Here is a 26,683-nt window from a genome sequence, read left to right as displayed (position 1 = left end):
GCCTTCACATTAAACAAACTTCTTCATCTGCAATTATACTTACAAACATCCTTTTCAAGAATGATGCATTGGGGACATAATGAAAGGAATTTGTAATAGATCAATTCCTCATTAAAAGTCTAAGTCTGAAAATATGTAACCAGAACTAGTCAGAAGTCCTCAGGGGAGACTTCTAAGATCTTTTTGATTTATGAGGTGAAAATGACCATTTGAACGTAGTTTATGTTGTTGTTGTTGTTTGTTTGTTTTTTGTTTTTGTTTGTGGGTGTTGTGGTAGTAATTGCCCCTGGTTTGCATCTGCTCTTAGGGATGATGAAGACTTTGTGTTCCTGCTGTAAATGGCCCTCAGACACTTTTATACTTACTGACTTTCTAATCAGAAAGTAATCCTCATCCAGTTCTGCCTTTGTCAACAAACACAGCACCCAATGATTAGAGCTGTACACGCTAAAATTCTGTGGCATCAGAAGCTTGGTAAACAAAGAGAAAGTGTTTCAAAGAATTCTTCCTGCACACGTTTGTTTATGTAGAGCAAACAGGTAAAAAGGTTTAACAGCCTGCCAATCAACAGGAGTTTCAGTGGGCTGTGTGTCCCCCTCATCCTGAGTTTTTGTTTTGTTTTGTTTTATTTGTAAGCTGGGTCGGGCAGACTGTGGGGAAGCAGTGATAACTCGGGCTACTGACATAGGAGTATGCCAAAGATTTCTTTCATGACCTGAAACTCTCAGGCAAGGTCCCCACTGCTTCTCTTTGACTGCAGAGTCCCCTGGGACTCTTTGCTTCATCTATGAGACTGGTGGGCCAGAGCCAGTGTCAGGGTTTCACTGGATAGCAAGATGCTTTTCCTGTGACCCAAAGGGACACGGTTGGTAGTAGAGAGATTGGAGATGTTGAGTCTATACTCTGGGGTCAGCCTCGAATGGCATCTAGGTTCTGCTAGATGTGTTTTCATCGAAGGTAGTAATCACAGATATTGGAGGAGCACCGAGACCACTGGCTTCCCAGTGGACACTTTACTCTTCTGCTCAGCAGATTACATGTAGGATGCATGCATTTCCAGAGAGGCCACACCTTCTGTGAGTGTTCATCCTCCCAAACTGAGAATCTCTTGAGAGCCTTAGGAAATACCAATGTGCCCCCCACCCAGGTTAACTGAACCTAAAACTGGGTAGTGATCAGTCCTTGTCACAAAGCTCCCAAGTGGCTCTGTCAGGGAAGAAATGTATGAAGTCCTTGGGATAAGTACAGTTCCTATCCTGGAGGCTTAGAATCCAAGGTTTAGTGTGGCAAAGAGTCTAAAAACTAGCCTGGTGTTTTTTAGCAAGGGGTGGCTTTGTCCCCATTGTCCTCAGGAAGTATGTTGGAAACAGATGCACTTTTGTTTGGTACAGTTAAGGGGAGGTGACACTGGGTGTAAGTCAGGGCTGCCACTCTGGACAGTTCTCACAGCAAAAAATGATCTGTCCAAAACATTATAAACAATGGGACTGAACTGAGGGGTGCTTATGTAGCCCGAGGGTAGTTCTGCATACAAAATCAGCAAGGCAAATAGCTTCCGCTGACTAATCTATTATGTATGTACCATTTTAAAATTAGATTATGTGTGCTAATAAAGATTGAATACCATTTCTTAGGTTGTATGTTCTCATATATGGATAGGAAAATTGAGGTCCCAAGATGAAGTTACATGTTTAAAGTCATATACCTCATAAGCCAGGACCCTGAGACATGAATCTAAAGTAGCAGGCTTCTGCCAGGCACCTTCCTACTGCTTTTCCTGGGAGTTCTTCTAAGCAGAAAGGGGATCATGATTCACACAGGTTTATTCTGATTATTTTTTCTTTCATTAATACTCTCTGCTTGGAAAAACCACATTTCATTGGGTAAAAGACAGCACTTCTAATCCAGGTGATTAATAGATGTTGGTTATTTTGTGTGTGTGTGTGTGTGTGTATGTGTGTGTGTGTGTGTGTGTGAGGCTAGAGCCACGGAAGTGAAGAGAGGCATCCCTAAAGGGGCTGGTGATCGATGCTTTGGTACCAACACGGTTTGGCAGTGAGCAGCTTCATGCCACACAGCTTGGGTGGTGCCTGAGCAGCCAGCCTGCTTGCTCTCATCTCACCTCTGAGCATCTGCTAGCACAGTGCTGCAGGGAAGCTCAGTGGGAGAATGTCTGATTGAGCCTGTGCGTGTCTGACTGGCCCCTCAGATGTCCTCTAGAAAGATCTGATGTCCCCAGGTCCCCTTTGTTCACTGGCCTGGCCTGTGCGTTGTGCAGACAGAGGAAATGAAACAGGACCCAACAGAGGTCACTTGGCCTCTCCCCAGTGTCCTTCCTGTCCGTGAAAGATACACAGGGGAGACAGTGCCAGCTGGTTCTGACTGCTGCTGGGTCTTGCTTTTCCTTTCTTTTTTCTGTTTTAATGGGGTTCATTAGAACAGCCTGTAATGTACACTAGAAGCCCCCAGGCTAGTAAGTGAAGTGGTACGTCTATATCCATATACCGGGTAATCAAGAAATGTGCAGACATGTTTCTATCTAAATGCAATACTGCTGCCTAGCCAGCTCTAACTCCTAGAAGTTCTTTAAGTAGAAAAGTGGATCCATTTGCAAAAAAAAAAAAAAAAAAAAAAAAAAAAAAAGAGCACGAGGTGTTCACTGGGCCCACATTTAGGTGGAACAATGCAGGTGGATATATGTCCCCACCCCCACACTTCTTGATAGTCTTTCTTGAAGCCAAATGCTCTCTCACTGAGCTCTTCTCAGAGGAAAGCCTTCCTTGGCATTGAGTCCCGTGGGTTCCTGTCCTCCCGCTTATAAAAGAATGGTGGCAGCCCCAGGAAACAGTTACCGCGTGCTGGGCTGGTGTGTTTGACGGTTATTAGGGACTGTCGAACTGACAGGGTGTAGAGTCATCTGGAGAACAAGCCTCTGGGGATGTCTGACAGGGAGTTGCTGGTTGATTGAGGTGGGGGGACCCACCCTAACTGTGTGCTGCATTGGCTGGGGTCCCCTGGACTGCACCGCCAGTGTCCATCCCACCGCTCCCTGACTGTGGATGCCCAGTGACCACCTGCCTCACTGCCTGCTCTTTTGACTTCCTGTAATGGGCTGAGCACTCAAACCATGAGCTAAGACAAACCCTTCCTTCCTTAAGCTGCTCTTGTTTGGTATTTTGACCTAAGATGAGAGTAACTAACACGGGGAACTGGTATTTGGAGTAAAGTTGTTGTGGGATTGAAGAGGATTATGTGGTCTGTAGGCCTGTGAGATGGTTTATCTGGATGAAATGGGGAATGTGTGTAACTTAGAGTTATAAAAGCTCTACAACCCTATAAGCAGAGCTCAAGGGACCATTCTTGTGGGGGTTGTGAGGGACAGGAAGATCAATGGAGGCCTGGCTCCTGAGCTTTTAGAGGGTAATATGGTCTCTACCAGGAACGGGGATAAAAGCCATTGGTTTTCATCATGACAAAGAACTTGTGTGTATTCTGCCTGTGATCTGATAGCTCAAGTGAGGCACAGTTCAGAATCACTGGGCGCATCGTTCGTCAGGGAAAATGCGAAGCCATGAGTAGTGTGTAGCCCGGCTGGGGCTGCTGCCTCTCCCCAAATCATCTCAAGTCAGTGCTGAGAGCAAGAGCAGGACATGAAGGGTTTGAGAAATGTGTGCACTGGAAGAGAACGGAAGTTCAGACAAGGCAGTAGCTGTGATTCTTGAAGGCAGCAGTAAGAGAAACCTCCTGCTATACACTGGGACAACAGGAAAGGTGCCTGGGAGTGATACTGGAGGCTGCATTTGAGAGACATCCTGGTTCATCAGAGAGAAAAAAAATGCCACTGAAGAGCATCCTACACAAAGGCCTGTGCAGTTGTGGTCCAGGGGAGCCAGCTAACTTCCTGAGCTTCCTGACAGCAGAATGTGTCAACATCATGCATGTGGTACCTGGCTTTACAGGTATAAAAGATGCAAGAATAGTGGGGTCATCGAGGCTAATGCAAGGGTTTCCAAAGGCTGGTGAACCGGGCATCTACGTGAAGCCGTGAAACTGAAGCCCAGTTTGCAACAGAGACTCTGGATCTTAGAGATGCCAGGATCCTGAATATCTGCCAAGGGATGCTGCATGTATAGAGTGTAGCTAGCTCTGGCTATAGTAGTAGCCCATAGTAGTATAGTTTAGTGTGGTATGTGGTGTGCTGTGGTGTGTTGTATGGTGTGGTGCAATCTGTGGTGTGGTATGTGTTCTTGTGTATGTGGTGTGGTGTGTGTTGTGGTGCGATGTGTGTTGCGTGGTGTGGTATGTGTTCTTGTGTGTGTGGTGTGGTGTGTGTTGTGGTGCGATGTGTGTTGTGTGGTGTGGTATGGTATAGTAGCATAGTAGTAGCTCAGGCTACTGTAGTAGAATTGAAGGGCAGGTGACTCAAGTCCTTGGAGCCCACATGATTCCATTATGAGTCCAGGATGCCCAACATAGAGCATCAGGACTTGGTGTTTGCCCTGGTGGATGCCGGTCTTGCTTTTGTCTGACTGTTCCTTACCATGCTCCTATTTTTCAGTTTATGGATGAGAATGTTTACTTTGTACCTCTGGATAGCAGAGCAGTGTCGTCATCTTTTGGTAGTATTGACACTCGCAGGTAGGGGAATGTCTGAGTCTCAGAACACACTCCACATGTGTGCATGGGAGAGGCCACTGCTTCTGGAGTCTTGGAACATCCTTTCCATCTGATCGTCCAAATTGTCGGGCACAAGAATGTGACCTGTTCTCATTGATTCTGTAACAGGCCAAGCTGTGTCTGTAGAGTGCAGAGGTGATGACTGAAGACATAAGAACTAATCACCATCACTGTAGACACTGTGCTGCCTGGAAAGAAACACGCTTCTTCTACAGAAGGAATAGATTTAGCAAAAATAGCCATTTCTCTCTTCACTCCACTTCTGACACCCCCTTCTCTCTGTGTGTATTTATCCCCAAGTAGGAGGCCTTTGCTTGATTATGTCCAAGGAGCTGTACCCATCCCACAGGTACAGTTACAACTTCTATGATGCAAAATGAGATAGTCCGGTCTGGGTCCCCTTGCCCTACTCCCTTTGAATACTATCCCTAACAGAGTTCTCTGGCTGTATCTAGGAGAGTCATCTGGTCCTCTCTCGGGCAGATGGGAGGAAGGATGATGAAGAGACAGTCTAGCAAAAGGGAAGGCGGATATTACCCTTTAAGTCCACAGATGATGAAGCAGTAAGGGAGAGGAAGAGTGAGACGCGTTCCCCCTCCGACAAGTCCCATATGTCAGCAAGTCACCAAGTAGTCACCACATGCCATCTACTGGGTCTGCTCTATGGATGAAACAAACATGGGCTCAGCTGAGCTGAAATTGAGATCTAGAGTAGTTGGACCTTTTCAGAGGGTGAGCCTAAAATGGCCCAGGTTTATTTAGAATCAGTGGATTGTGGACGAGGCTTTTTAAGCCTTTGAGAAGGATATTTGAGACCAAGATAGACAGCAAGCTGCCTTATTTAGCTGACGTATGGCCCGAGGAAATGATAAAGCATTTTAAGCAGCTACAAGCCACAGCTGGGGGTGGTTTTGAGTAGCTGGAGGGTACGAGTATTGTCCCTTTAGAACTTTGGTGAGAGGCGACTGGGGGATAGAGTCTTACCTCTGAATTCTCATGAGGTGAACTTGCTCTCTCAGGCAGGTAAGAGGTAGGGTCTCAAGTGAACCCTTAGCTCTCTTCCCTTGCCTTGCCTGTGAGCAAATTAACACTACTGCCTTCTCCCCAGGTGATAAGGGCTGTCCATATTCAAGGTACACACGTTCTATCCCACTTGAGTCTCATCAGAGCCTGTGAAGTTGGTCTTGTCCTGCCTTTAGTAGCAAGAGAAGTAAGACACAGAATCTAAGTGTCTATTTAAGTGAGTCTGTGGTCAGACCTGGGATTGGCATCACTGGGCTCACTCGCACCCACATCTCCAACAATGTTACTCAAGTGTTGCCTTTAACTGCGTTACTGAGTCTGAGTTACCCTCTTTTGTTTGTAAGTCAGGGTCTTATTATGTAGCTCTGGTTGTCCTGGAACTCACTCAGTAGACCAGTGTGGCTTTAGACTCACAGATCCATCTGCCTCTGTTTCTCAAGTTCTGGGATTAAAGGTGTGTGCCACCATGCCTGTCTGGAGTTAGCTTCTTAAAGCAGAAGTCGTGGAGGATAGTCATGACTTAGACAGTTGACCATTCCAGGAGGAATTTTATACTAGATGACATCCTTACCGTGGGGCTACTTTTAATGTTCTTGTGGGAGACAATGCAGGGCAAGTTGGAGAATATCTTAGGGGATAGTAGGACATTAGGTGTCTTTGCAGGTAGTCACCACTGAGACAGCGATGGTGCCTCTCCTTTGGCATACTGAAAGATTGCCTGTCTTGTCATCTGGAAATTTGCAAAAATTTTTATAAAGAAAACGGTCATTCATGGGTCCACTTTTGCAGAAGGCACATAAAGTTATGCCAGTGACTTGCCTGAGACCACAAGATTATATAGTCTTATGATTCAGGCTGGAAGTCTGTGTCCTGTCAGAAGCTCGGGATTGTCTTTACCAAGGGCTTCTGTGTTTTCATGTAATGTTGGCTGACAGCGGGCTGGATGTTAGGATAAGTCCTGAAGAGAGGCAAGTGTTGAGATGAGAGGTGATATTCCTGTGTTAGGTGTGTTGTATTTTCTGTGACAGGTGACACACACTAAGGGCTCTGTGGAGTCTTGGAGCAAAGGCACCTATCTGATTATGCTGAACTCAAGGTATAAAACTGCATTTGAACATAATCTTTTTTTTTTTTCTGTCTCTCTTTTTTAATGGTCAGACCTGATTAGATACCTGTGAAAATGTCAAGAATAACTAGTTTCATTGATGGCTGATCTGATAGCATGTGGGTAGGACCTTAGGCTTTATATTCTATTATCTACCATCTATCTATATGTCTATCTATCATCTATCTATATATCTATCATCGATCTACATACCTATCTCATCTATCCTTGTACACATCTATGCATCTATGTATGTATCATCTATCAACTGTCTATTATCTATTTATCTTATTTATATATCATCTACTATCTATTTATATGTATGTATGTATGTATGTATGTATGTATGTATGTATGTATGTATCTATCTATCTATCTATCTATCTATCTATCATCTATCTGTCAATGTATCTCAGATACAAAAGGCCATGGTAATTTGCACATATTTGTACATGGGCCTTTGTAATTGTCATTTGCAGATGAGATGTCCAGGGATGGACTGTATTCATGAAGATATGCTAAGATTCCTGAGGTCAAACTGGAAGTTCATTCTATGATTCATAAGACTTCCTAATATTAGACATTTTCATTAGCAATTCACAATAGAAAAGATGTCAAGAAAAGCTACAGGGCTGTCTGCCTTTGCATGATGGCATGCATGGTCAGAGAGAATTTGCACACTGGAGGTCTTTGACATGAGCAAGGTTAGCATCCCACGCAAGTCATTTATTATCGTCCCACCTGTGGAGGCAGCAGACACTTGACATTCATGATAGATATTTCCTGAGATCTTTATGACTCCGTTAATTGAAAATTTTCATGAGGGCAAATCGTTTCCCTCATGAAACCCTTTCATTCTGACCTCGGCCATCATGACCATGGAGGGCTTGGGTTTCCCATCTTGTTCATTATCACATCATTGGTACCCATATCTGGCAACAGCGGGACATGGTTGTGGGGAAATGGCCAGATACCCACTTACTGAATGACTCTACCCTCAAAGGCAGTTTTGCTAGAGGATTTGAATTTACATTTTAGAGGGGAAATGGGCAGTGTCTACAAGGTAGACAGTGTTGTGATTGCTTATGGTAGTCAGTTTCTGTGACTGTAAACTGCAAACCCCCAGTATCTCCTGTTTCCTGGATGTTTCAGACCACAATGTCATGCCCTGTGAAGCACCTCAAGCTCATCTTTGCCAATGTCACATGGCCCCACAGCAGGGCTTGTTGAACTGAGACTGTGGGAAGTCCCAGCAGTTCTAGAATGAGACCCCAGTGCTTTGGTTAAAAACAATGCAAAACAAAACCTCTAGTCAGATCTGGGACTAGGTTAAATAATGCGTTTCCACAAGCTCAAAAACATGGATTTGAACTTGAAGCTTGACTTCTCCCAGCTCCTGGCAAAACCTCTTTGTTTTGGGGAACTCATTCTCTGGGAAATGCATTTTTCTCCGATTTAGGGTGATTATTGAAGTAGGAACATAGAAAGCCTTACAAAGCATGGAAGCCCTCTGTAGATGAGTCCCATAGGTGCATGCCATTTGTTGGTGGCTGGTTTATGTTCTTTGCCCTCCCAGTTTAGATAATCAAGGGAGGAGAAGTGTTCAGAGCCCAGACTGGGCCATTTAAATACCATTTGGTTAAAAATGATTGTTTTGAGACGGAGTCTAGCAGTGTAAGTATGACGGGGGATGTGAGAGATGCTGGGGCTGCAATGGTCACCACCTTGGTGTGTACTGACGAGAGGGTGAGCCTGCCCTCTGGCATCTACTTGTGCTTTCTATTAAGAACTTAATGAGACTTTGGAATGAAACATCTCTAAGCTAAACCTCTGAGGTCCACGGGTCTTGCCTGGCCCTCTCTCCGACCTGCTTTCTATACAACCAGCTCCTTAGTGCAGAGACAGCGAGTGATCAGTGACAGGCTTCTCGGTGAGCCGTGGGCCTGGCTGGCTAGCTAGCCTACGGGAGCCCTGCTGGAAGTGTGTTCTGACGCTCAGCTCTGGAGACCGATTTCTGCTCTCCGGGCTCAAGGCTTTCTCATGGACTGATTGTGATTCCTTTGCTGGGGATTGGGAGCCCAGGTAGAAAGCAACGGTCCCTGACCGGGTGTCACAGTTACTTTGTGGGAACATGAACACGTATGAGCACGAAGCTGGGCCGGCAGCACTGCAGAGCCAGGTAAGAAGGCAGGAAAGGCAGAGAGCTTACCTTCTTGACTTCGTATTTAATGGCGAGTTTGATTCGGCTCAGACTCGGACGGTGGTGGTCTGACCAGACTTGCAAGTTCACATCGCCATTTAAAATTGCTTCCACCTCTTCCGTGTCTCGGCACAGGTCCAGCACGCCCACCACAAAATCCTTGCATTGCATAGATAACTTCCTGTAATCATTCTAACAGAATAAAAAAGAAATCAGGGTGGGTCACACCGAGCCCCGCGGGTTGGCTCAGCACAGCAGTGAGGGTCAGCAGGCATGTGCTGGCACCAGGATGGAAGGCCCTCGCTCTCACCCGGGCCTGCCTTCTCTGAGTTAGTGGTTCCCGCCTCCTCAGGTGTGTGCTGAAGCCGGCTTCCTATACTCCACCCTACCCATTGAGCCCCAATTCTCAGGGTTAGGGCTCAGGAATCTGTCGTGTAAGTCTGTCCCTGGCTGCTCTGTGAGCCTGCCCTACCCTCTCCAGCCCCTTTCAAAGAATCGGGTTCTTGTGCCCAAGGCTGAGTAGATCTGAGAACTGTAGAAAATGTCACTCCAGTCAGCGCTAGGAACTGCTTCGCAAGGCTTTGCTGGAACGCTGTGGCCAGTTTGCTAAACTGGAACACACAATGTACACGGGCATGTCTTTTCATGTTTTGCAAAACTGGCTTATAAAATTTTAAATGAGCTATAATTCACATCTAACATTATGCTTTAAAAACTACATTTATTTAACAAGTTGTGACCCCTGCACTCCCTGCCTGTTGAAAAACTGCTCTAGGTCTTGATTCTCTTGCTAATGTTTCTCCTTTTTTAATGAACTGCTCCTCAGTCCTCCCCCCACCCTCTAGTATTTCTTTCAGAAAATCTTTGAGTGGCTTACTTCCTTTCTTAGTGACGTTCTGACATGTCTATCTTCCTAACATAATTCAAAATTTCAGACAGTGCTGCAAAATGTTGGCAAAAAAAAAAAAAAAAAAAAAAAAAAAAAAAAAAAATCTGTGTCACCTGCACACCACCTTCTCCCAAATATTTCCCCTTGAAACTTCCTTTCGGATCTCTTAGCTGAAATCACACACATGTCAAATGTCACTCTCAGTGTTAATCACTATCATCAACCCACAGGCTCACAACCCACAGTTGGCAAACAGGACACCTTTGCCTTCCCAAAGCCCAGATTCCTCAGAACATAGGCAGGAGCCTGGCCGAGAGGCGGCTCAGACATTTCCCCCAGTTAATGATTTCTACCTTCTTCCTGGATGCCGCCTCAGAATGTCACTCTGTGCTACACACAGAGGTCTCAGGGTGCCTGTTTGCTGGGGAAAGGAAAGGGATCAAGCAAATGTTTTCAGACAAGAATGGCCATGCTCCATTTTTGTTTTTTTTTTTTTTTAATTCAGAATTTGGGTAGAAGAAGAGAGTTTCAGAAACTCTGGGGAGACATGGCTGCTGCAAAACTTGGGTAGCTTGACGTGCTGGGTCCACGGGGAGTGTGGGAGGTTTGGGCAACTAAGACCGGGCTGACATGAACACTGCATCCTGTCTTTCTTCATCCCGGGACTCACCCACTCACCACGCACTCATTCTCAAGGAGCAAGGCAGATAGCGAAGGTGCCAGTGAGAGACGTAGCTGCCCTTTTAACGCCGTGGGCATGAAGGAGGCTGGGGATCCCTCAGAGTTCCATCCAAGAGCAGCAGATGCCCAGAGGAGTGTGCACGGAGCTACCCTGACCCAAATCATCCAAAGTCACATTCTTGGATGCTGGGCTTTCCCAGTGCCAATGAGGCATCTTTTTAGCCCCTACTGAACCCTTTAAAAGAAGGGCTGTCACCGTTTCCAGCCAGAGAAACCTTGAGACTCAGAGAGCCTCAGGGGCAAGTATACATTTCTGCTGTGTGCAGCCTTCTCCCCCTCAGGTCGCAGAGGACCTTGTTTGTTGTCAGAAAAGAAGCTGCCCACGCTCATAACGCCAGCCACACCGACTGCCTCTCCTGCCTCTGCACTCAGGAAGCCTGGGACCTGTCACCTCTGCTTCTCCTAAGCCAGTTTCTTCACTCACAATAGACAGCGCTCAAGGACACTCCACTCAAGGATACTCCTCTGCACTGCCCGCTTTTCCACCTCCTACTGGCTCTGCACACACATGCTGGTTTTTTGTTTTTTTGTTTTGTCTTAAAACCAAATGTCTCCTGACTCCCATTATAACCCCAATTTCCTGTCTGACAGCAGAACTCCGGCCACAGTTGTCTACATCCATTGCCTCTGTTGCCCTCTGATGTGGTGGTTTGTCCCTTTTAGCAATGTCCCCAGGCATGGGCTCGGCTGTGGCGGCCTGGCCACAGTCACAGATGACATTCCTGTCACCGAGGCAGCAGCTGAGCATCATCTCGTCAGTTCATTAAAAGTTCATTCCTTTCTGTATTGGACCCACTCTGTGGCGCCACCACAGTCTGTCCACTCACTTGCCAGAGCCACGGGATGTTTCCAGCCTCTGGCAAATGAGAACAAGCAACTATCAATGGCAGTATACAAGTCTCCGGGTGAACTCACGTTCCCACTTGTTAAGGTAATTCTGTAAACGCATGTGGATTTGATAATTTACTTTTGGAATAAGCATATCATTTTATAGGACTGGTCCTTCTGTGGATTCTTTGTCTTCATTTCTGTAGCTTCACATCAAATGCCAAGGATTGGCATCCCTAATCCTCCAGCTTTGTCATACATTTAAATATTGCTTTGGGCTTTTTAAAAAAATGTCTTTTGTTTTTATTTTTACATAACAGCAAATGTATTTCTATCTATAAGAATCCATGTTGGGATTTTTTTTTAAGTGACATGGGTTTGAAATCTGATGAATTTCTGGCCCCAACACAGACAGCAAACTGAACCCACCCGACAGTCTGCGTTGGTCCTGAAAGTTTGGTGCTGAGCCTGCCATTAACAGCATCTGCTTTAGTAAGCCATTGGTTCTCCTGGTGTCGGTGAAGAACTTCAACTTGTCAGTTCTGTCAAAATGACTGACAGATAAAAATGAGGAAAGCGAGAAGCTCATTACCCAGATGGGACAAAAGTGAACAAAAGTCGAGTGACTTTCTCAGGGCGGTGCTATGGAGACACCCACACAACTCAGGATAATTAACACTCAGTCCTCAATGGAAATCCTAGAAATTAAATTTCAAAGGGGAGCGGACTTCAAATCGACTCCCACAGTCTTCCCTTCAGGGACCTGGTTACCGAGGGGATGTTTACTGAAATCCTCCACTGAGGTAAGATGGGTGATGAACGTGCTCTATGCCTGGAGGGAGCTTTTTGTTTTCCCCACGCCCGATTGTGTTAAGACATGCTCTAGTAACAACCGAAGTGCCTTAAACACCACATGTCACCCAGCAGTCACAGATCTCCCATGAAACCTCATTATCCATAAATAAGAGAAATGAGATTTTGTTCCTGGAGTTAGTAACTCCAGGTCATGAGCCACCTGATGGAACAGCTCTGGGAGACCATGAGGATTATGCCACAGGGTGTTGAGAAGAAAGAGAGGCAAAGCAGTCAGCGGGACACATGGAACAGCCAGTGGGGCTCACGGGGCAGTCAGTGGAACACACGGGTCTCTAGAGTTGTGGAGTGAAGGAGAGAAGAGGAAAGGATGCACAGGGCCAAGGGAGTCACTTCTTTTTCTTCTTTCCCCCATCTCTGCCTTCAGAGACAGAGCTCACTGGAGGTGTTAGTCAGACTGAGCTCCCGTTCATGCTCTGCTTCCTGAATGTGGACTCAGCATGGCCAGCCTGCCTTGCCTGCCCATGGCCTGTCTTCCCAGCTGTGACTCTCTATGTCCCTCTGGAACTGTAAGCCACAATTCTCCCTTCTTCTTTAAGTTGTTTTTGTTAAGATATTTCATCACATGGGGTACAGAGCTAAACAAAACATTCTCAGTTGAGGAATATCGAATGGCTGAGAAATATCTGAGGAAGTGCTCGACATCTTTAACCATCAGGGAAATGCAAATCAAAACAACCCTGAGATTCCACCTCACACCAGTCAGATTGGCCAAGATCCAAAACTCAGATGACAACAGATGCTGGCGAGGTTGCGGAGAAAGAGGAACCCTACTCCACTGTTGGTGGGGTTGCAAACTAATACAACCACTCTGGAAATCAGTCTGGCTATACCTCAGAAAATTGGACATAATACTACCTGAAGACCCAGCTATTCCACTTCTGGGCATATACCCCAGAGACACCTTAGTACACAACAAAGATATATGCACCACAATGTTCATAGCAGCTCTATTTATAATAGCCAGAAGCTGGAAAGGACCCAGATGTCCTTCAGAAGATGAATGGATACAAAAAATTGTGGTACATTTACACAATGGAATACTACTCAGCCACCAGAAACAATGACTTGACCAAATTCTTAAGAAAATGGCTGCATCTAGAGAATATCATTCTGAGTGAGATAACCCAGTCACAAAAGAACAGACATAATATGCAGTCACTGATAATGGGATGCTAACCCCAGAGGCTCGCACTCCCCCAGAAACAACTCACAGACTGTATGAAGTCCAAGAAATAAAGAAAACAAAACAAAACAAAACAAAAAAACTCTATACAACAAGAAAACTTTGACTATTTCCATGTTACATTTTGTTTTACATGTACTTTATGCTCATTGTAACTATTAAGTTTTCAATGCATACTATCAAACCTTTAAAAAAAATCAAGTACTGACTAAAAAATATATTCATACAGTTTTATGTAAAAATTATTTTAAAATCTGAAAAAAAGTACTGACAAAAATGTATTGTATAATTTAATGCAAATTTAAACAATGCTTAAAATCTGTACATTTATCTTTGTTTTGTAAAATAAAGTTGTTTTAAAAAAAAGATATTTCATCACAGCAACAGCAAAGTAACTTTCTTTCTCCCTTCCTTTATTCCTTCTGTCCTTCTTTCTTTTGCCCATTCGATGAATTAATAGTCTATATCTTGAGTGAAGTTTAATTATGCTGATTGTTGCCTATGATAGCAGTAGGCCGTTAGACTGATTTAGTGGGTTTAATACCATATAGTGTTAGAACATAGTCTACAAGCAGAAAACAAATGTATATAGAGATGTACACACAGAGAAATATGTCTATCAATAGATAGATGATAGATAGATAATAGATAGATAGATAGATAGATAGATAGATAGATAGATAGATAGAATTACATTTTGCGTATCTCTAGTAACAAGAATTGTCATTGTGTAAGTGAAGCCAGGAGGAGCACTTTTGGTTGGTAGCTGTAGATATTTTCATTCCATTATTTTGCTTTGAGTTAAATACAAACCAAAGTTGTTAGCCGAGAATAAGAGATGTGGTTCAGATTTGAAGAGATCAGATATAGTTTGGGGGAGAATATCAGAATGAATGGGTCAGTAGCGCCTGGGAAGGGTAGGTAGGAGGCAGCAGAGGTTAAGGCTAGCCTGGGGCTGCATAAGGAGTTAGCAAACAGCTAAAAACCAAGGCTCTATCCAAACAAACAAAGCAAAACAACAGCAGACCACAAAAGGACTCATTCAAGGTTTGTGGTAATAAATACAAGATGAGGTCGTTAATGGGATTCTGTTTTTTTTTTTTTTTTCTAAATACATTTCCCTGTTTTGGGTGCCTGCAAAGAGTAGGCAGAAACTTGCCCCCCCCCCAAGAGAAATCCAGAGGGCAGAGGAGGTGAGGATTCTATAGAGGTGTGTTTTTAATGATGGTTCACAGAGCCTAAGATCGTTCAAGGGGAGGAGATTTCAGAGGGAGAGGGATAGTGGACAGATAACATCATCAAGTCCTGGGTTCTGGAGGTAGACAGGCAGGATGGGGAGAATGGAAAGGTGGCTGGCTGCCTCAGTGAGTTGGGTTCCTGAGGATGACAGTGTTGGCAGAGTTGGGGACTTAAGGGAGACAGAAACACTGGAGGTCACAGTCAGAGTTTGGTGAGATGTGCTTTCATGCTTAAGGGTCTGCATTTACTGATGGTGACAAATAAGTACCACAGATTGGCTTGTGGTGACCAGGAGAGTATGAGATTGGAAAAGAGTCAGCAGAACCCAGATAGAATGCTGCAAGGGTGATGCATTCATACTGAACTGCCAAAGCTGTGAACAGCAGTAGATGAAACCACAGGAGAGTGACTGGGTAGCCCCACGGTGTGTTATGCTGTCACACTGTCAACAGAGACAGCAGCAAAGGGTGAGATTGTCTGTTGACCTGCCAGTCAGGCATGGACGTTCTTGGGATGAGAAGCAGAGAAAGGTCTAGGTGTGATAAGGAACAGCAAGGGGATGGCAGTTTCAACCCCAGGTTCAGTGCTGGGGACACTGTCAGGGGCAAGAGCTGTCAAGGGAACTGTGTCCTTAGGGAGATGTCTCTTCAGAAAAGGGGTGGTGGCATTGCATCTCTTAGGGACAGCATGAAGGGGGGGGGGGCTCTACCAAAGGATTGTTCCAGCAAATGAATGGGAAGGTAGGGGAGATGAATGTGGGTGGGTGGATTAGAGTGCTTGGGAGCAGTCTGAAGCTCTAGTGCAGGTTCAGAGAGGCTAGGGAGACCCTGGTTCCCCTGGTGATCACAGAGAAGCCTCACTGATTGATGATAGTGTGAGGATTTGGTGAGCTGAGGCAGGAGAAATAGGCACCCTGGTGCTGGGTGTGTAATACACAGGCTAGACCCTATAGCCACCCCAGGAAAGGTGCCTATTCCTCCTGCATACTTCTCAGTTGCTTGATGGGTGAGAGTGTGCTAAGATTTAATATACAAGGCAGAGTTCTTACTAATTATAACTGGAATAAGCTGATGAATGGGGAATGCTGGGCAAGAACCTGAGCCTGGCTCTTATTATTAGAATGAGAATTGGTTTCTTTGTTTCTTTGTTTGTCTGAGCAGACTGAAGTGGAGATTCTGAGTAAATCAGCAAGGGCTGTCAACATTGTAGCAATCTTCAACAAGGATTCTTGTCTCTCTTGCTTTAACTCTTCCAGGGCCTCTCTGAATACAGCAGACAAAGACAAACACCTGAATTGGACGGACTCAGCTTCCTGCAGTGAAGCCATTGAGTGCACAGTGCAAACACAGGTCAGAAGCTTGGAGCGTGGAGATGGGAAAGAACTCTGATAGCTCACAACTCGGATACAGGACCCTGGATGCAGGACCCTGGGCACAGGCATGGCTTCTGTGCCAGGCGGGGCTGACAGGCCTCTGCGGATGCTTTGGTTTCCCACCTGGATTTTAATTTACTTGTTTGGCGGCTACTGATGTTGAGAGGGGCTCTTAGCTTAGCAACACATCTGTGAAATTCCAGAAGTAACAGAGTACTGAGCTTGATGGTTTTCTTAGCCATCAAGGTCTTCTGTCATATTAAGAGGTTTGCCTAGGGATGGAGCTGCATTTTAAGAAAACAATCCTGGTATTCTTTGGGAAAGCCTCTGATATCACAAGCATATTTAAGCAGCCATGATGTGCCAGGCACCGGAAATATATATCTAAGTAAAACATAACCCTTGCATTCAAGTTACTGGCAGCCAAATGAAGACCACAAGGTAGCAGAAAGTGCCCTGGGCCAGAGCTGGGCATTCCACTGACACATTCCTGTATAGCCACCAGGGCTTTCAAGGCATGCTGGGGGAGGGGAGACAGAGGATGAACTGAGACCTGTGGACAAGAAGTTAAGAGGCAGGTGTGAGGCATAGCAGGGGTGAACTTTCTAGAGAAAGGGGCTTGCAAAGGCCCTGTTGGGAGAGGGCCAGGCCCGTGCGGGCTAGGCTAGATGTTGGTGACTCTGACCAGGCCTGATAGTGTGCACAGACTGTGGGTATTACTCAGATACCAAGTTTGCTCATGTGTCTGTACAGGAGACCACACACTTCACAAATCTTTACTCAGAGCAAGGATGCTCCTTGGCTTTGTGTTGCAGAGTTAGTTCCCAGCAGAGCCTTGCCTTAGCTCCCGACCCTTCTGCTGCTGCTGCAGTGATTCCAAACCTGGATGTCTTGTCCAGTCCTGCAGCCCACACCTCTCCACCCACCCTGGGCCTCTTCTCTGTCTTGGTGGTCCTTTATTGTACACACATGCACACACACACATGCACGCATACACATGCATACATGCACACACACTCTCTCTTACTCACACATACATACACATACTCTGTCTCTCTATCACACACACACACACACACACACACACACACACACACACACACCCCACTGTGTGCACACTGTCCTCTCTAGTCACACTATGTCCCACCCTATGGCAGAATGATTGCTTTAAGCTGTGACTAAGGATTATAAGTCGACATGGAAAGATGGATGGTCTTCATGAGAGGTCCTCTCTTCTGCCTCCACATAGGGTTGACCTAAGCTGGGTTTTAATTGCCATGGTTTGCATGTGTTACCCAAAGCTCCCATCTTGGAAACATAACTGCCAGTCTGGCAGGGTTAGAGCCTGATAAGAAGTCACTAAGTCAGTAAAGCCCTGCCCTTGTCATTGGACTAAGGTCATTACTGGGAGTGGGGGATACATTAGGACATGAGCTAAAAAACCACACTTAGAATTCTATTCTCTTTTGAATTGTTTAGTACTTCCACCTCCCACTACGGGACAAAGCAGGAAAAGGCTGTCTACCAGATGCACACACCCGAGCACTGGTCTTTCCAGCCTTCGGTTAATATTTCTTTGTCATTCATCCAACCTGTAACATCCTATTATAAAGTATGAAATAGACTAAGAGAGACACAATTTTAAGAGGTATACGTATTCCAAATGTCGTTACAACTGGTTGTCATTTATCCAACGCTTGCCGTGTGCCAAGTCTTGGGTTGCCTTCCATATTGAGCTCATCAAATTTGCATGGGAAACCTAGAGTGTAGATACTGTTAACATTTCTGTTTCCTGGATGGGGGTCTGAAGTCCAGAGAGAGACTCGCTGACAGCCGAGATTCAAGCTCAGATGTCCATATTCCTGTGCAGGTAGGTGCTCATAGCAACACTTACTGCTCTAGCACATGGTCTAAGCCCCTATCACCTCTCTGACAGTAGGAAGAAGCAACAGTGTTCAGGGGCCTCAAGGGCCTGGTGTTCGAGGCAGCAGTGCTGAGACTCTAGGCAGGATCCTGTGTGAACACACCCAGGGGAAGGTGGGATGAGGGGGTGAAGAGGGATGAGCTAATGGGCAATTTTATGTCATACTTGATTTAGTGGGGTGCACGTTGACAGGTGTGTTGGGCAGAAGCTGACACACATTTCCTAAAAGAATGGGAGATTTTTGTTTTTCCCAAGGTCCCAAGTCTCCCAAAAGTGCCTGCACCCCGTCCCGAGAGCTGGGGTAGCACGTGGTAGTCTGCCCACTCTATCTGCTCCCACATCCTTTTTAATCTCATGGCTCACTTTTTGTCTGTCCTGGGTCTCCTCTCCACTCGTATCCTTGTCTTCGTGGTGAAAGATATGGCACTGGGCTGATGAACAGAAGGTTCCCAGAGTCTTCTTGTAGTGGCTTGGGGGTCTTGTGTCTTGTTCCTCAGGCACACAGAGAAACAGCCTGGCAGGTTGTGGCAATACCGCTTGTGCCAGCTCAGTCCCTGAGGGCTCGCACAGTCAGCAGGGTAGCTTTCAGCAAACACATTTTTAGAGTCTTTTTGTCCCGCTGTGGCTGAAGCAGACGAGAGAGCTCCAGATGCTGCCAAACTCAAAGTGGCCCCCTCCTGGTTCCTGCCAAAGCTTCTACCCAGTGGCATAGCCAAGCCACAGCCACCCATGGTTGATTCTCTCAGCCATTCGTGTAGTCATTGAAGATGAACCAAGCATTTTCAGTAAAAGCACTAGCTGGGATCCTGGAGTGGGCAAGTGTACCTTGCCCCTGTGAGGCTGGTGTTTCAAAGGGAATGATGCCAGTGGAAGCCCTGTGGTGAGTCAGAAGGTGAGCTCTCCTGCTCGTGAAAGTGGAGCTCAATTGTTCTGCAGTCAGCTTGTCACTAACTCCTGCGAAAACATTTCCTTTCAAACAAACACTATTGGTAGGAGTCAGAAACTGGGTAAGAGTTTACTAACCCAGAGGCCAAGTGAGTGACTTCCAGGAATGTCTTCTTGGAAAGAGGTTCTACCCAGCCCAATGCATGCTCACTGAGCTGCCTTTCACTGGAGCTACAGGGAGTGAAAATGGGGTTCTCCTTGCCCACAGAGACATTGTCTCACTGCTAGATTAGTTTCTATGTGGTGAGTGTTAAATGATCACTGAGAAAAGAGCCACCAAGCACTCACTGCATGCCAGAGGCAGCCATAAGCAAGGCAAGTGGCCGCTCTTGTGGACCTCGAATTTCACTGGGGGATGGGGAGAGCTGCCTGGGGAGGTCACTGCTTCACACAGTTGGTAAAGCAGGAGCTCCCTGAGGAGGTGACTTTGAATGAAGAGCGGAGGGAGGTGAGAGAGACAGCTATGCAAATTTGTGATGTGTTCCAGACAGGAAAGAAGCCTGCAAAGCAGAAAGAGTGTGTCAGTCAGGGGTTGGTGAGGAGGGCAGTGACAGGGGGCAAAGTGAGCAAGGGAGAGAACTGGGGAGAGCTGAGGCCAGGAGAGCAGGGGTGAACAGATGGTGGATGTCCAAACATTGGCTCTGAAAACTGTCCTCCTTTCCCTCCAGGGGGATGGGAAGTCATTGGAAGACCTTAGAGCAGAGCAGACACCATCTGATTCATGCTCTGAAAAGATCAGTCTGGCTGCTAGGGTGGAGTGAATTTCGAGGAGCAAAAGCAGAAGCAGAAGAGCCAATGAGGATGCTGTTCCCATGTCCTAGAGGAGAGATGAAGGGAGCCAGAACCAGGCAAACTCGGTGAAGGGGTTAAAGGATATCGGGCTGTGGACGTCTTTGCAGGATGGAGCTGAGAGTTTGCCGATGGATTGGGGGTTTGGAGCTTCAGCAGCAGGCTGGGCTGGGCGTCACTTAGCAACTCTCCTTCCTTCCAGTCTCATGAGAAGAATCCCCACCCCCACCTTTCCCACTGTGGTCAGTGGAGACAGCATGGGGTGGGAATGGCAGCCACGGAGTTCCAACCTAGGCCTGGGGACATCAGACATTCTCTGTTGTCCCCCTGAGTGTCTTATTGCTACCAAGAGAAGGATGTGTCTAGAGGCAGGGAAATGTAGTTGACATGAGAAAAGAGAAGGAAGCCCCACCCCCAAACTCTGGAGTTTAGTTGAGGTCTTTGCCTCAACAGAGCAGAATCTCAGTGTAACCAACAACTGTCTTTTCCCCCTGGCTTAGCCACAAACCCGTTCTTGCCTCTGTATCTCATGAGAGACCCATTTTCCAGGAAAGGACATATGCTTAAGCTCTCATAGGTTACTTTACTAAATTATAATTCTACCCACGGCATTTCTGAATCCACCTCGCCCATTTCTTCTGTCAAAAGGTGGGTGGAGGCTTCTTAGTAACCTTTTGAGATGTACTCCAGGAGTTCCTAAAAGTATTCATATGGCTAATGTTAAGACAATTAATCGCTCTAATTCCTGAGGAGACTGTACCCAAACTTGGGTAATCTTGATTTTTGCCCATGATTTTGAGAAGTGAACACCTTTGCTGAGGTATGGTTTTCTTTCTGAGGATCTTTCTCTTAATGTTCATGCTAAAGCCTATAATGAACTATCTTTGATAAAACTGCCAACCCCACTTCACTGAACTGGCTAATCCTGATATTCTTTAGTGTTGAAGTCACAAACCCCAATATAGGCTGAGTCAGGTTCTCCCCAAATCCAAGTAAACTCAGGCTGTTGAGGGTGGCAGTGTGGAGCTGTGTCTTGGTCCCTCTAACACTGCCACCCACTGCTATCCACCATGGATAGCCACCTCTCCGCCCTGACCTGTAAACATGGGTTATGTTCATTTGCAGAGGACTGAGTGTGGAGGTGGCTGTTACACAGTCGGCTGTGACAATAGCTGATAGATAAAGACAGACTGGGTGATTCATACATCACTATCAAAGATGGGGTCAGCCCGTGTTTGGGGAGTTGAGGAAGCCACCCTGGATGAGATAAGGGTAGAAGGCTGAGCCTAGGAGGACACATGAGTCGTCCCGTTTTAGAGGTGGAGGAAGCCGGGCTGAGGGCATGGAGACCCTTCTACGGGAATCTGCATTGGGTCATGCTAGATGAGACAGAGCGACAGAGGTTCGCCTGGAGAAGCAAACGGAAATTGGATCACAGAGAGGTCTCATTCCCTCCGTCGTGGCATGGAGGCCGAAGGACCGCCCGGTCATAGTTGGTGGTAAGGATGCAGGAAAATGACTGGGGACACATTATGTTGTAAGAATCTATGTGCGAAAAAATGGGAGCTCAGTGCATGATACGCTGGGGACATCACACTGACATCTGATAGGATCACAAATGATTTTTCTTGCATACAAATGCATTTTTATATCAATCATACATCAACATTATAACTAGAAAAAATTTGGGTGTGTTGCAGTTTTTAATCCCTCCCTGTTTGGCTTTGGGATACCTGTACTGAACACAAAGGGCTGATGGGGATGGAAACCCCTAGGCTGCTTTCCTGGTCATGTTTCAGCTGTTTGTGCTTGGAATTTGACAATTTTGAGATTTTGTTTTTCTTTCAGATAAATTGAAAGAGCAAATGTGGCCTATGCACCATATACCAACTGTGTCTGGTGAGAATGGCTCAGGCGGGCACTAATGTGAACTTGGCGTCACCAGGTACCAGCCTTAGAGAGTGTCATGCTGTGTCTCACCTGGTTACAGAGTCACAATAAGGAATGTGTGTGAGAGTCGTCGTGAAGAGCCATTAGGGACAGAATGTGTGTAGGAGCACATCTGAAAATTGCTTGTGATTTCCAAGAATGTTATTGATTAAGGACGGATAGTGAGATGACAACGTAGCCATAAACACATGGGACCCTCCGATGACAAAACAAAGAGCAAAAATCAACTTAGGCAAAGCAGGGTGTGTGACATCCCTGAGGAAGGGCCGTGCTGTGCCTCCCACACCCCTTCCTGTCACTTCCAAGGACTCTACTCTTCTCACAAGTACCGGAAAGGTACTTCCTGGATGTCTGTCCTGCATCCTTGGAGACACCCACTATTTGATGCCCTGGGCTCCTGCAGCATTCTCTGCTTTGCATTTAAAGCACTGCAGGAGTGTTCTGCATTCTGTTTGACACTTAACAAACCAAACTTACTCATCTGTATCTTCTAGCTCCGGATCAATGCATTCCAGGAACTGTAAAACGTATGAATTGATTTAATATATGCAATCTGGTTTTTGAATCTTCTTGTGGGTGTTAGAGGGGCAGTTCAAAGGTCAAGAGAGCTGGCTGCTCTTGCAGAGGACCTGGGTTTGATTTCTAGCACCCATATATATGGCAGACCACAACTGTCTGTGATTCCACGCCATAGTGTGTGACTTTGCCCAGGCTTCATATAGGCACAATATTCACTTACATGAGAGAGACTGAGAAAGAGGGAGTGGGGTGGGGGAGGAGAGAGATGAGAAGAAGGGAGGGGGGTGGGGAAGGGAGGACATTTGGTATAAGCCTTAAAATAGAGCTGTCTGTTAAAGGCAATTAACTATCCTGAGCATAGACAGACGTAGTAACGTTCTAAAAGTTCTGGAATAGGTATGGTGTGTGTGTGTGTGTGTGTGTGTGTGTGTGTTAAGCAGGGCTAGCCTAGCCAGCCTCAGGCAGTGCTTCCATGCCAGTTTATTGACCACAGTCCCATCTACCCAGGTGCCAGAATCTATAAGGGAAAACTCTGTCCTTATATGCCTCAACACGCTCATTAACATGGGCCTCAAAAGCCAAACCCTTTCCAGGCACACCTGTGCCCAGATTCCTGAGCATACTCTGTGGTCACACACACTCACTCCTCAGATCCCTGAGCACACACTGAATACACACACACACACACACACACACACACACACACACACACTCCACAGATCTCTGAGCTCACACTATGTACACACACAGACACACAGACACTCACACATGCTCACTCCTCAGATCCCTGAGCTCATACAGTGTACACACACACACTCACTGCTTAGATCCCTGAGCACACACTGTGTATACACACACACACACACACACACACTCTCTCCTCAGGTCCCTGAGCTCACACTGTGTACACACACACACACACACATACTCCTCAGGTCCCTGAGCTCACACTGTGTACACACACACACACACACACACACACACTCCTCAGGTCCCTGAACTCACACTGTACACACACACATACATACTCCTCAGGTCCCTGAGCACACACTGTGTATACACACACACACACACACACACACACTCCTCAGGTCCCTGAACTCACACTGTGTACACACACACACATACACACACACACATACACACACCCCTCAGGTCCCTGAGCTCACACTGTACACACACACACACACACACACACACACACTCCTCAGGTCCCTGAACTCACACTGTGTATACACACACACACACACACACACACACATACACACACATACATACTCCTCAGGTCCCTGAGCACACACTGTGTATACACACACACACACACACACACACACACACTCCACAGATCCCTGAGCTCACACTGTACACACACACACACACACACACACTTATTCCTCATGCTCTCCCTACTGGCGCCCATCTGTGGAACTCCTTGGGAAGAAGACCACTCTGGGAAGCTTTTGCTCACAATGGATCATCCTGGGAGGATCTCCTTACTCTCCAGCCTCTTTCCTTGCTCTGGGGATGGCATCCAGATCTCCTGCCCACTGCATCTTTAGTCCCTAGTACAGGATTAGGCACAAAGCAAGGAACTACCCTGTCCAGGAAGGTTTGAACTGCTCAGTCTGTTTGGTTCTCTGTAAAATAGGAATAATAGTTCTCTCTTAACATTTTAATTAAGACATTGGCTGTAGTTTGCCAAGCATTCTTGGTTTTATCCTCCATAATTTAAAGAGTTGTGCGAGTGTGTATTGTTGTTGTTGTTGTTTATGATAGTGTTCTACAGAAATCAGTAGCAGATAGGCTTGAAGCCTTGGGTGTTATTGAGGGATAATATAGTCCAATACCCTGACCTTCAGAGTGAGGAGAGAGAGATGCTGAATGAGGAAGGATTCAGCGGGGGTCACATGACATTGTTTTCTTGGAGCTATCTCCCCTGTCTACACCCTACCCCTATAACTATTCTAAAGACTCATTTATGACCTAATATCACTTATTCCATGAGACAAAGCATGAGAAAGTTTAACCAAGCTTTTCTCCCTGGAGTAATGTGGAATCGCAGCTGCCACGTGAACACTTGGCCAAGCTTGTGTGGCATGCGGAAAGAGCAGACCCAACACTGATTTGTCTTCGTCTGGTTGGTGAATTTGTCTACACAGGGGAGATACTATTTAAAGGAGCCAGTTCTGCATCCTGATGTTTTTAGCCTAATTTGATTTTTTTTCTCTTCTTGCACATTTTCTGGACCTCATTTCCATGTTTATGTTAAAGTATCTGTTTTAAGCCCATAAAACATGGAGTTTCTAATGTGCCATGCCGAAGTGTTGAGTGGACTCTTTGGAGAATGAACTCAAAACACAATCATCACCTGACAAGAGACACTAGTCCCAGAAAGACTTAGTCTAGCAGTCTTAAGTGTGATGGGAAAAAGCCCAAACTAGCATTGCCACATAGTATGCCAGGAAAGCTGTAGGGTGTTCTTGACAGGCAAGTACTGAACCCCATCATGAAGAAGGCCCAGGAAGGGACTGCAGCCTCCCAGCTGTCGGGTTCAAGCAAGTGCTTTGGGAGAGGGAGGTGAAGGAAAGGGAGAAGGAAGAAATAGAGGAAGAGAGTGGGCAATGGGGGGGGGCTCTTCAAACCATTCGTTATTAGTAATTAGCAATCTTTCTCAGCCTGGGAAGCAGATGACTATTGTTAATTTCATACTGTGGCGTGTGGTTATACTGCCCAGCATTCAGGCAACCCTTTTCTGTTTGGGCCTCTATAGTCCTTAGAGCACTGTCCTTTTAGGGGACTATAAATATTGTCAGCTCTTATCACTTTTATGAATCTTCTGTCACTGCCTCTACTATGACCTGAGCTTGTGGCCCCACCTCCTAACCTCTTGGCCAGTAGGGTGGTGAAGAGAGTCCAGACAGAGGCACTGCATCTGCAGTGGGGAGGAGAGTGCAGACAGAGGTACTGCATCTGCAGTGGGGAGGAGAGTGCAGACAGAGGCACTGCATCTGCAGTGGGGAGGAGAGTGCAGACAGAGGCACTGCATCTGCAGTGGGGAAGAGAGTCCAGACAGAGGCACTGCATCTGCAGTGGGGAGGAGAGTGCAGACAGAGGTACTGCATCTGCAGTGGGGAGGAGAGTCCAGACAGAGGCACTGCATCTGCAGTGGGGAGGAGAGTGCAGACAGAGGTATTGCATCTGCAGTGGGGAGGAGAGTCCAGACAGAGGTACTGCATCTGCAGTGGGGAGGAGAGTGCAGACAGAGGCACTGCATCTGCAGTGGGGAGGAGAGTGCAGACAGAGGCACTGCATCTGCAGTGGGGAGGAGAGTGCAGACAGAGGCACTGCATCTGCAGTGGGGAAGAGAGTCCAGACAGAGGCACTGCATCTGCAGTGGGGAGGAGAGTGCAGACAGAGGTACTGCATCTGCAGTGGGGAGGAGAGTGCAGACAGAGGTACTGCATCTGCAGTGGGGAGGAGAGTCCAGACAGAGGTACTGCATCTGCAGTGGGGAGGAGAGTCCAGACAGAGGTACTGCATCTGCAGTGAGGAGGAGAGTGCAGACAGAGGCACTGCATCAAAACTGTACTCAGTATATGTACTCACCCTCTATTTTCCCAGGCTTTGAAAAGAGCCTCTGCTAGGATTTTGAAGAGCGCTTATTTTAGGGTACCTTGTCACTATGCTGTGTTTGAGTGCATGACATGTTCATTAGGTATTAATCACATGGTTTGTAAGTAAAAAGAATAAAAAGAAAAGGTGTTTAGTTAATCAATGTCAAAGAGATTTCTGGATGGTTCCATCTGAGTGACAGTTCTCTGATTGCTTGATGGAATCCAGTGGACTCTCGTTCCCAGGGGCTGCACAGACATTTGCCGACTTCTCACGACTCATGGACTACACAAGTACATGGCTTCTTAGTTGGATGTAGTGCAAACTCCAAAAATCACAATAACACCGAATTAAACACTGAAAACAAACATAGAGAATGTATACTGTTTAACACATGTCTCTGGGAACTCCCTACTGGAGTTAGTCATGTGGACCAATGCACCCTCCTCTCCTAGAGTTAGTCACGTGGACCGATGGATGCACCCTCCTCTCCTAGAGTTAGTCACGTGGACCGATGGATGCACCCTCCTCTCCTGGAGTTAGTCATGTGGACTGATGGATGCACCCTCCTTTCCTGGAGTTAGCCACATGGACCGATGGATGCTCCTCTCTCCACTGCCTTCTTGCACGGATCCTTTCTCAGGTGCCCCTCTCTCAGAGACTTGAGCCCCCCTCAGTTTCTGCTGGACTGTCACAGACGTGATTTTATTGAAGGTGATCATGAAGCTTTCTAGAAACTGATGTCTATTAAGTGATGGCCTAACAGGAGGGGGTGAGTGCCAAGTTATGGCACTCAGAGAAAAGGACAGGA

General features: G+C 46.4%; 1 protein-coding gene across 1 annotated transcript in view; it reads right to left on the bottom strand.

Moving 5' to 3' along the window:
• The window catches only part of TRPC7 (transient receptor potential cation channel subfamily C member 7), a gene marked incomplete at both ends in the record, with an annotated part of 110,571 nt that overhangs the window by 71,620 nt on the left and 12,268 nt on the right, over positions 1–26,683 (bottom strand). Inside the window, one exon of the mRNA XM_080914411.1 lies at positions 9,015–9,197. Within this exon, the coding sequence (XP_080770537.1) occupies positions 9,015–9,197 (183 nt within the window). The remainder of the gene's footprint in view (positions 1–9,014; positions 9,198–26,683) is intronic.

This window comes from Micromys minutus (assembly GCF_963924665.1).
Source record: "Micromys minutus genome assembly, chromosome: 1".
In the NCBI taxonomy this organism is placed as follows: domain Eukaryota; kingdom Metazoa; phylum Chordata; class Mammalia; order Rodentia; family Muridae; genus Micromys; species Micromys minutus.
The sequence above is the reverse complement of the archived record's forward strand: the minus strand, read 5'-3'. Positions and strand labels throughout refer to the sequence as shown.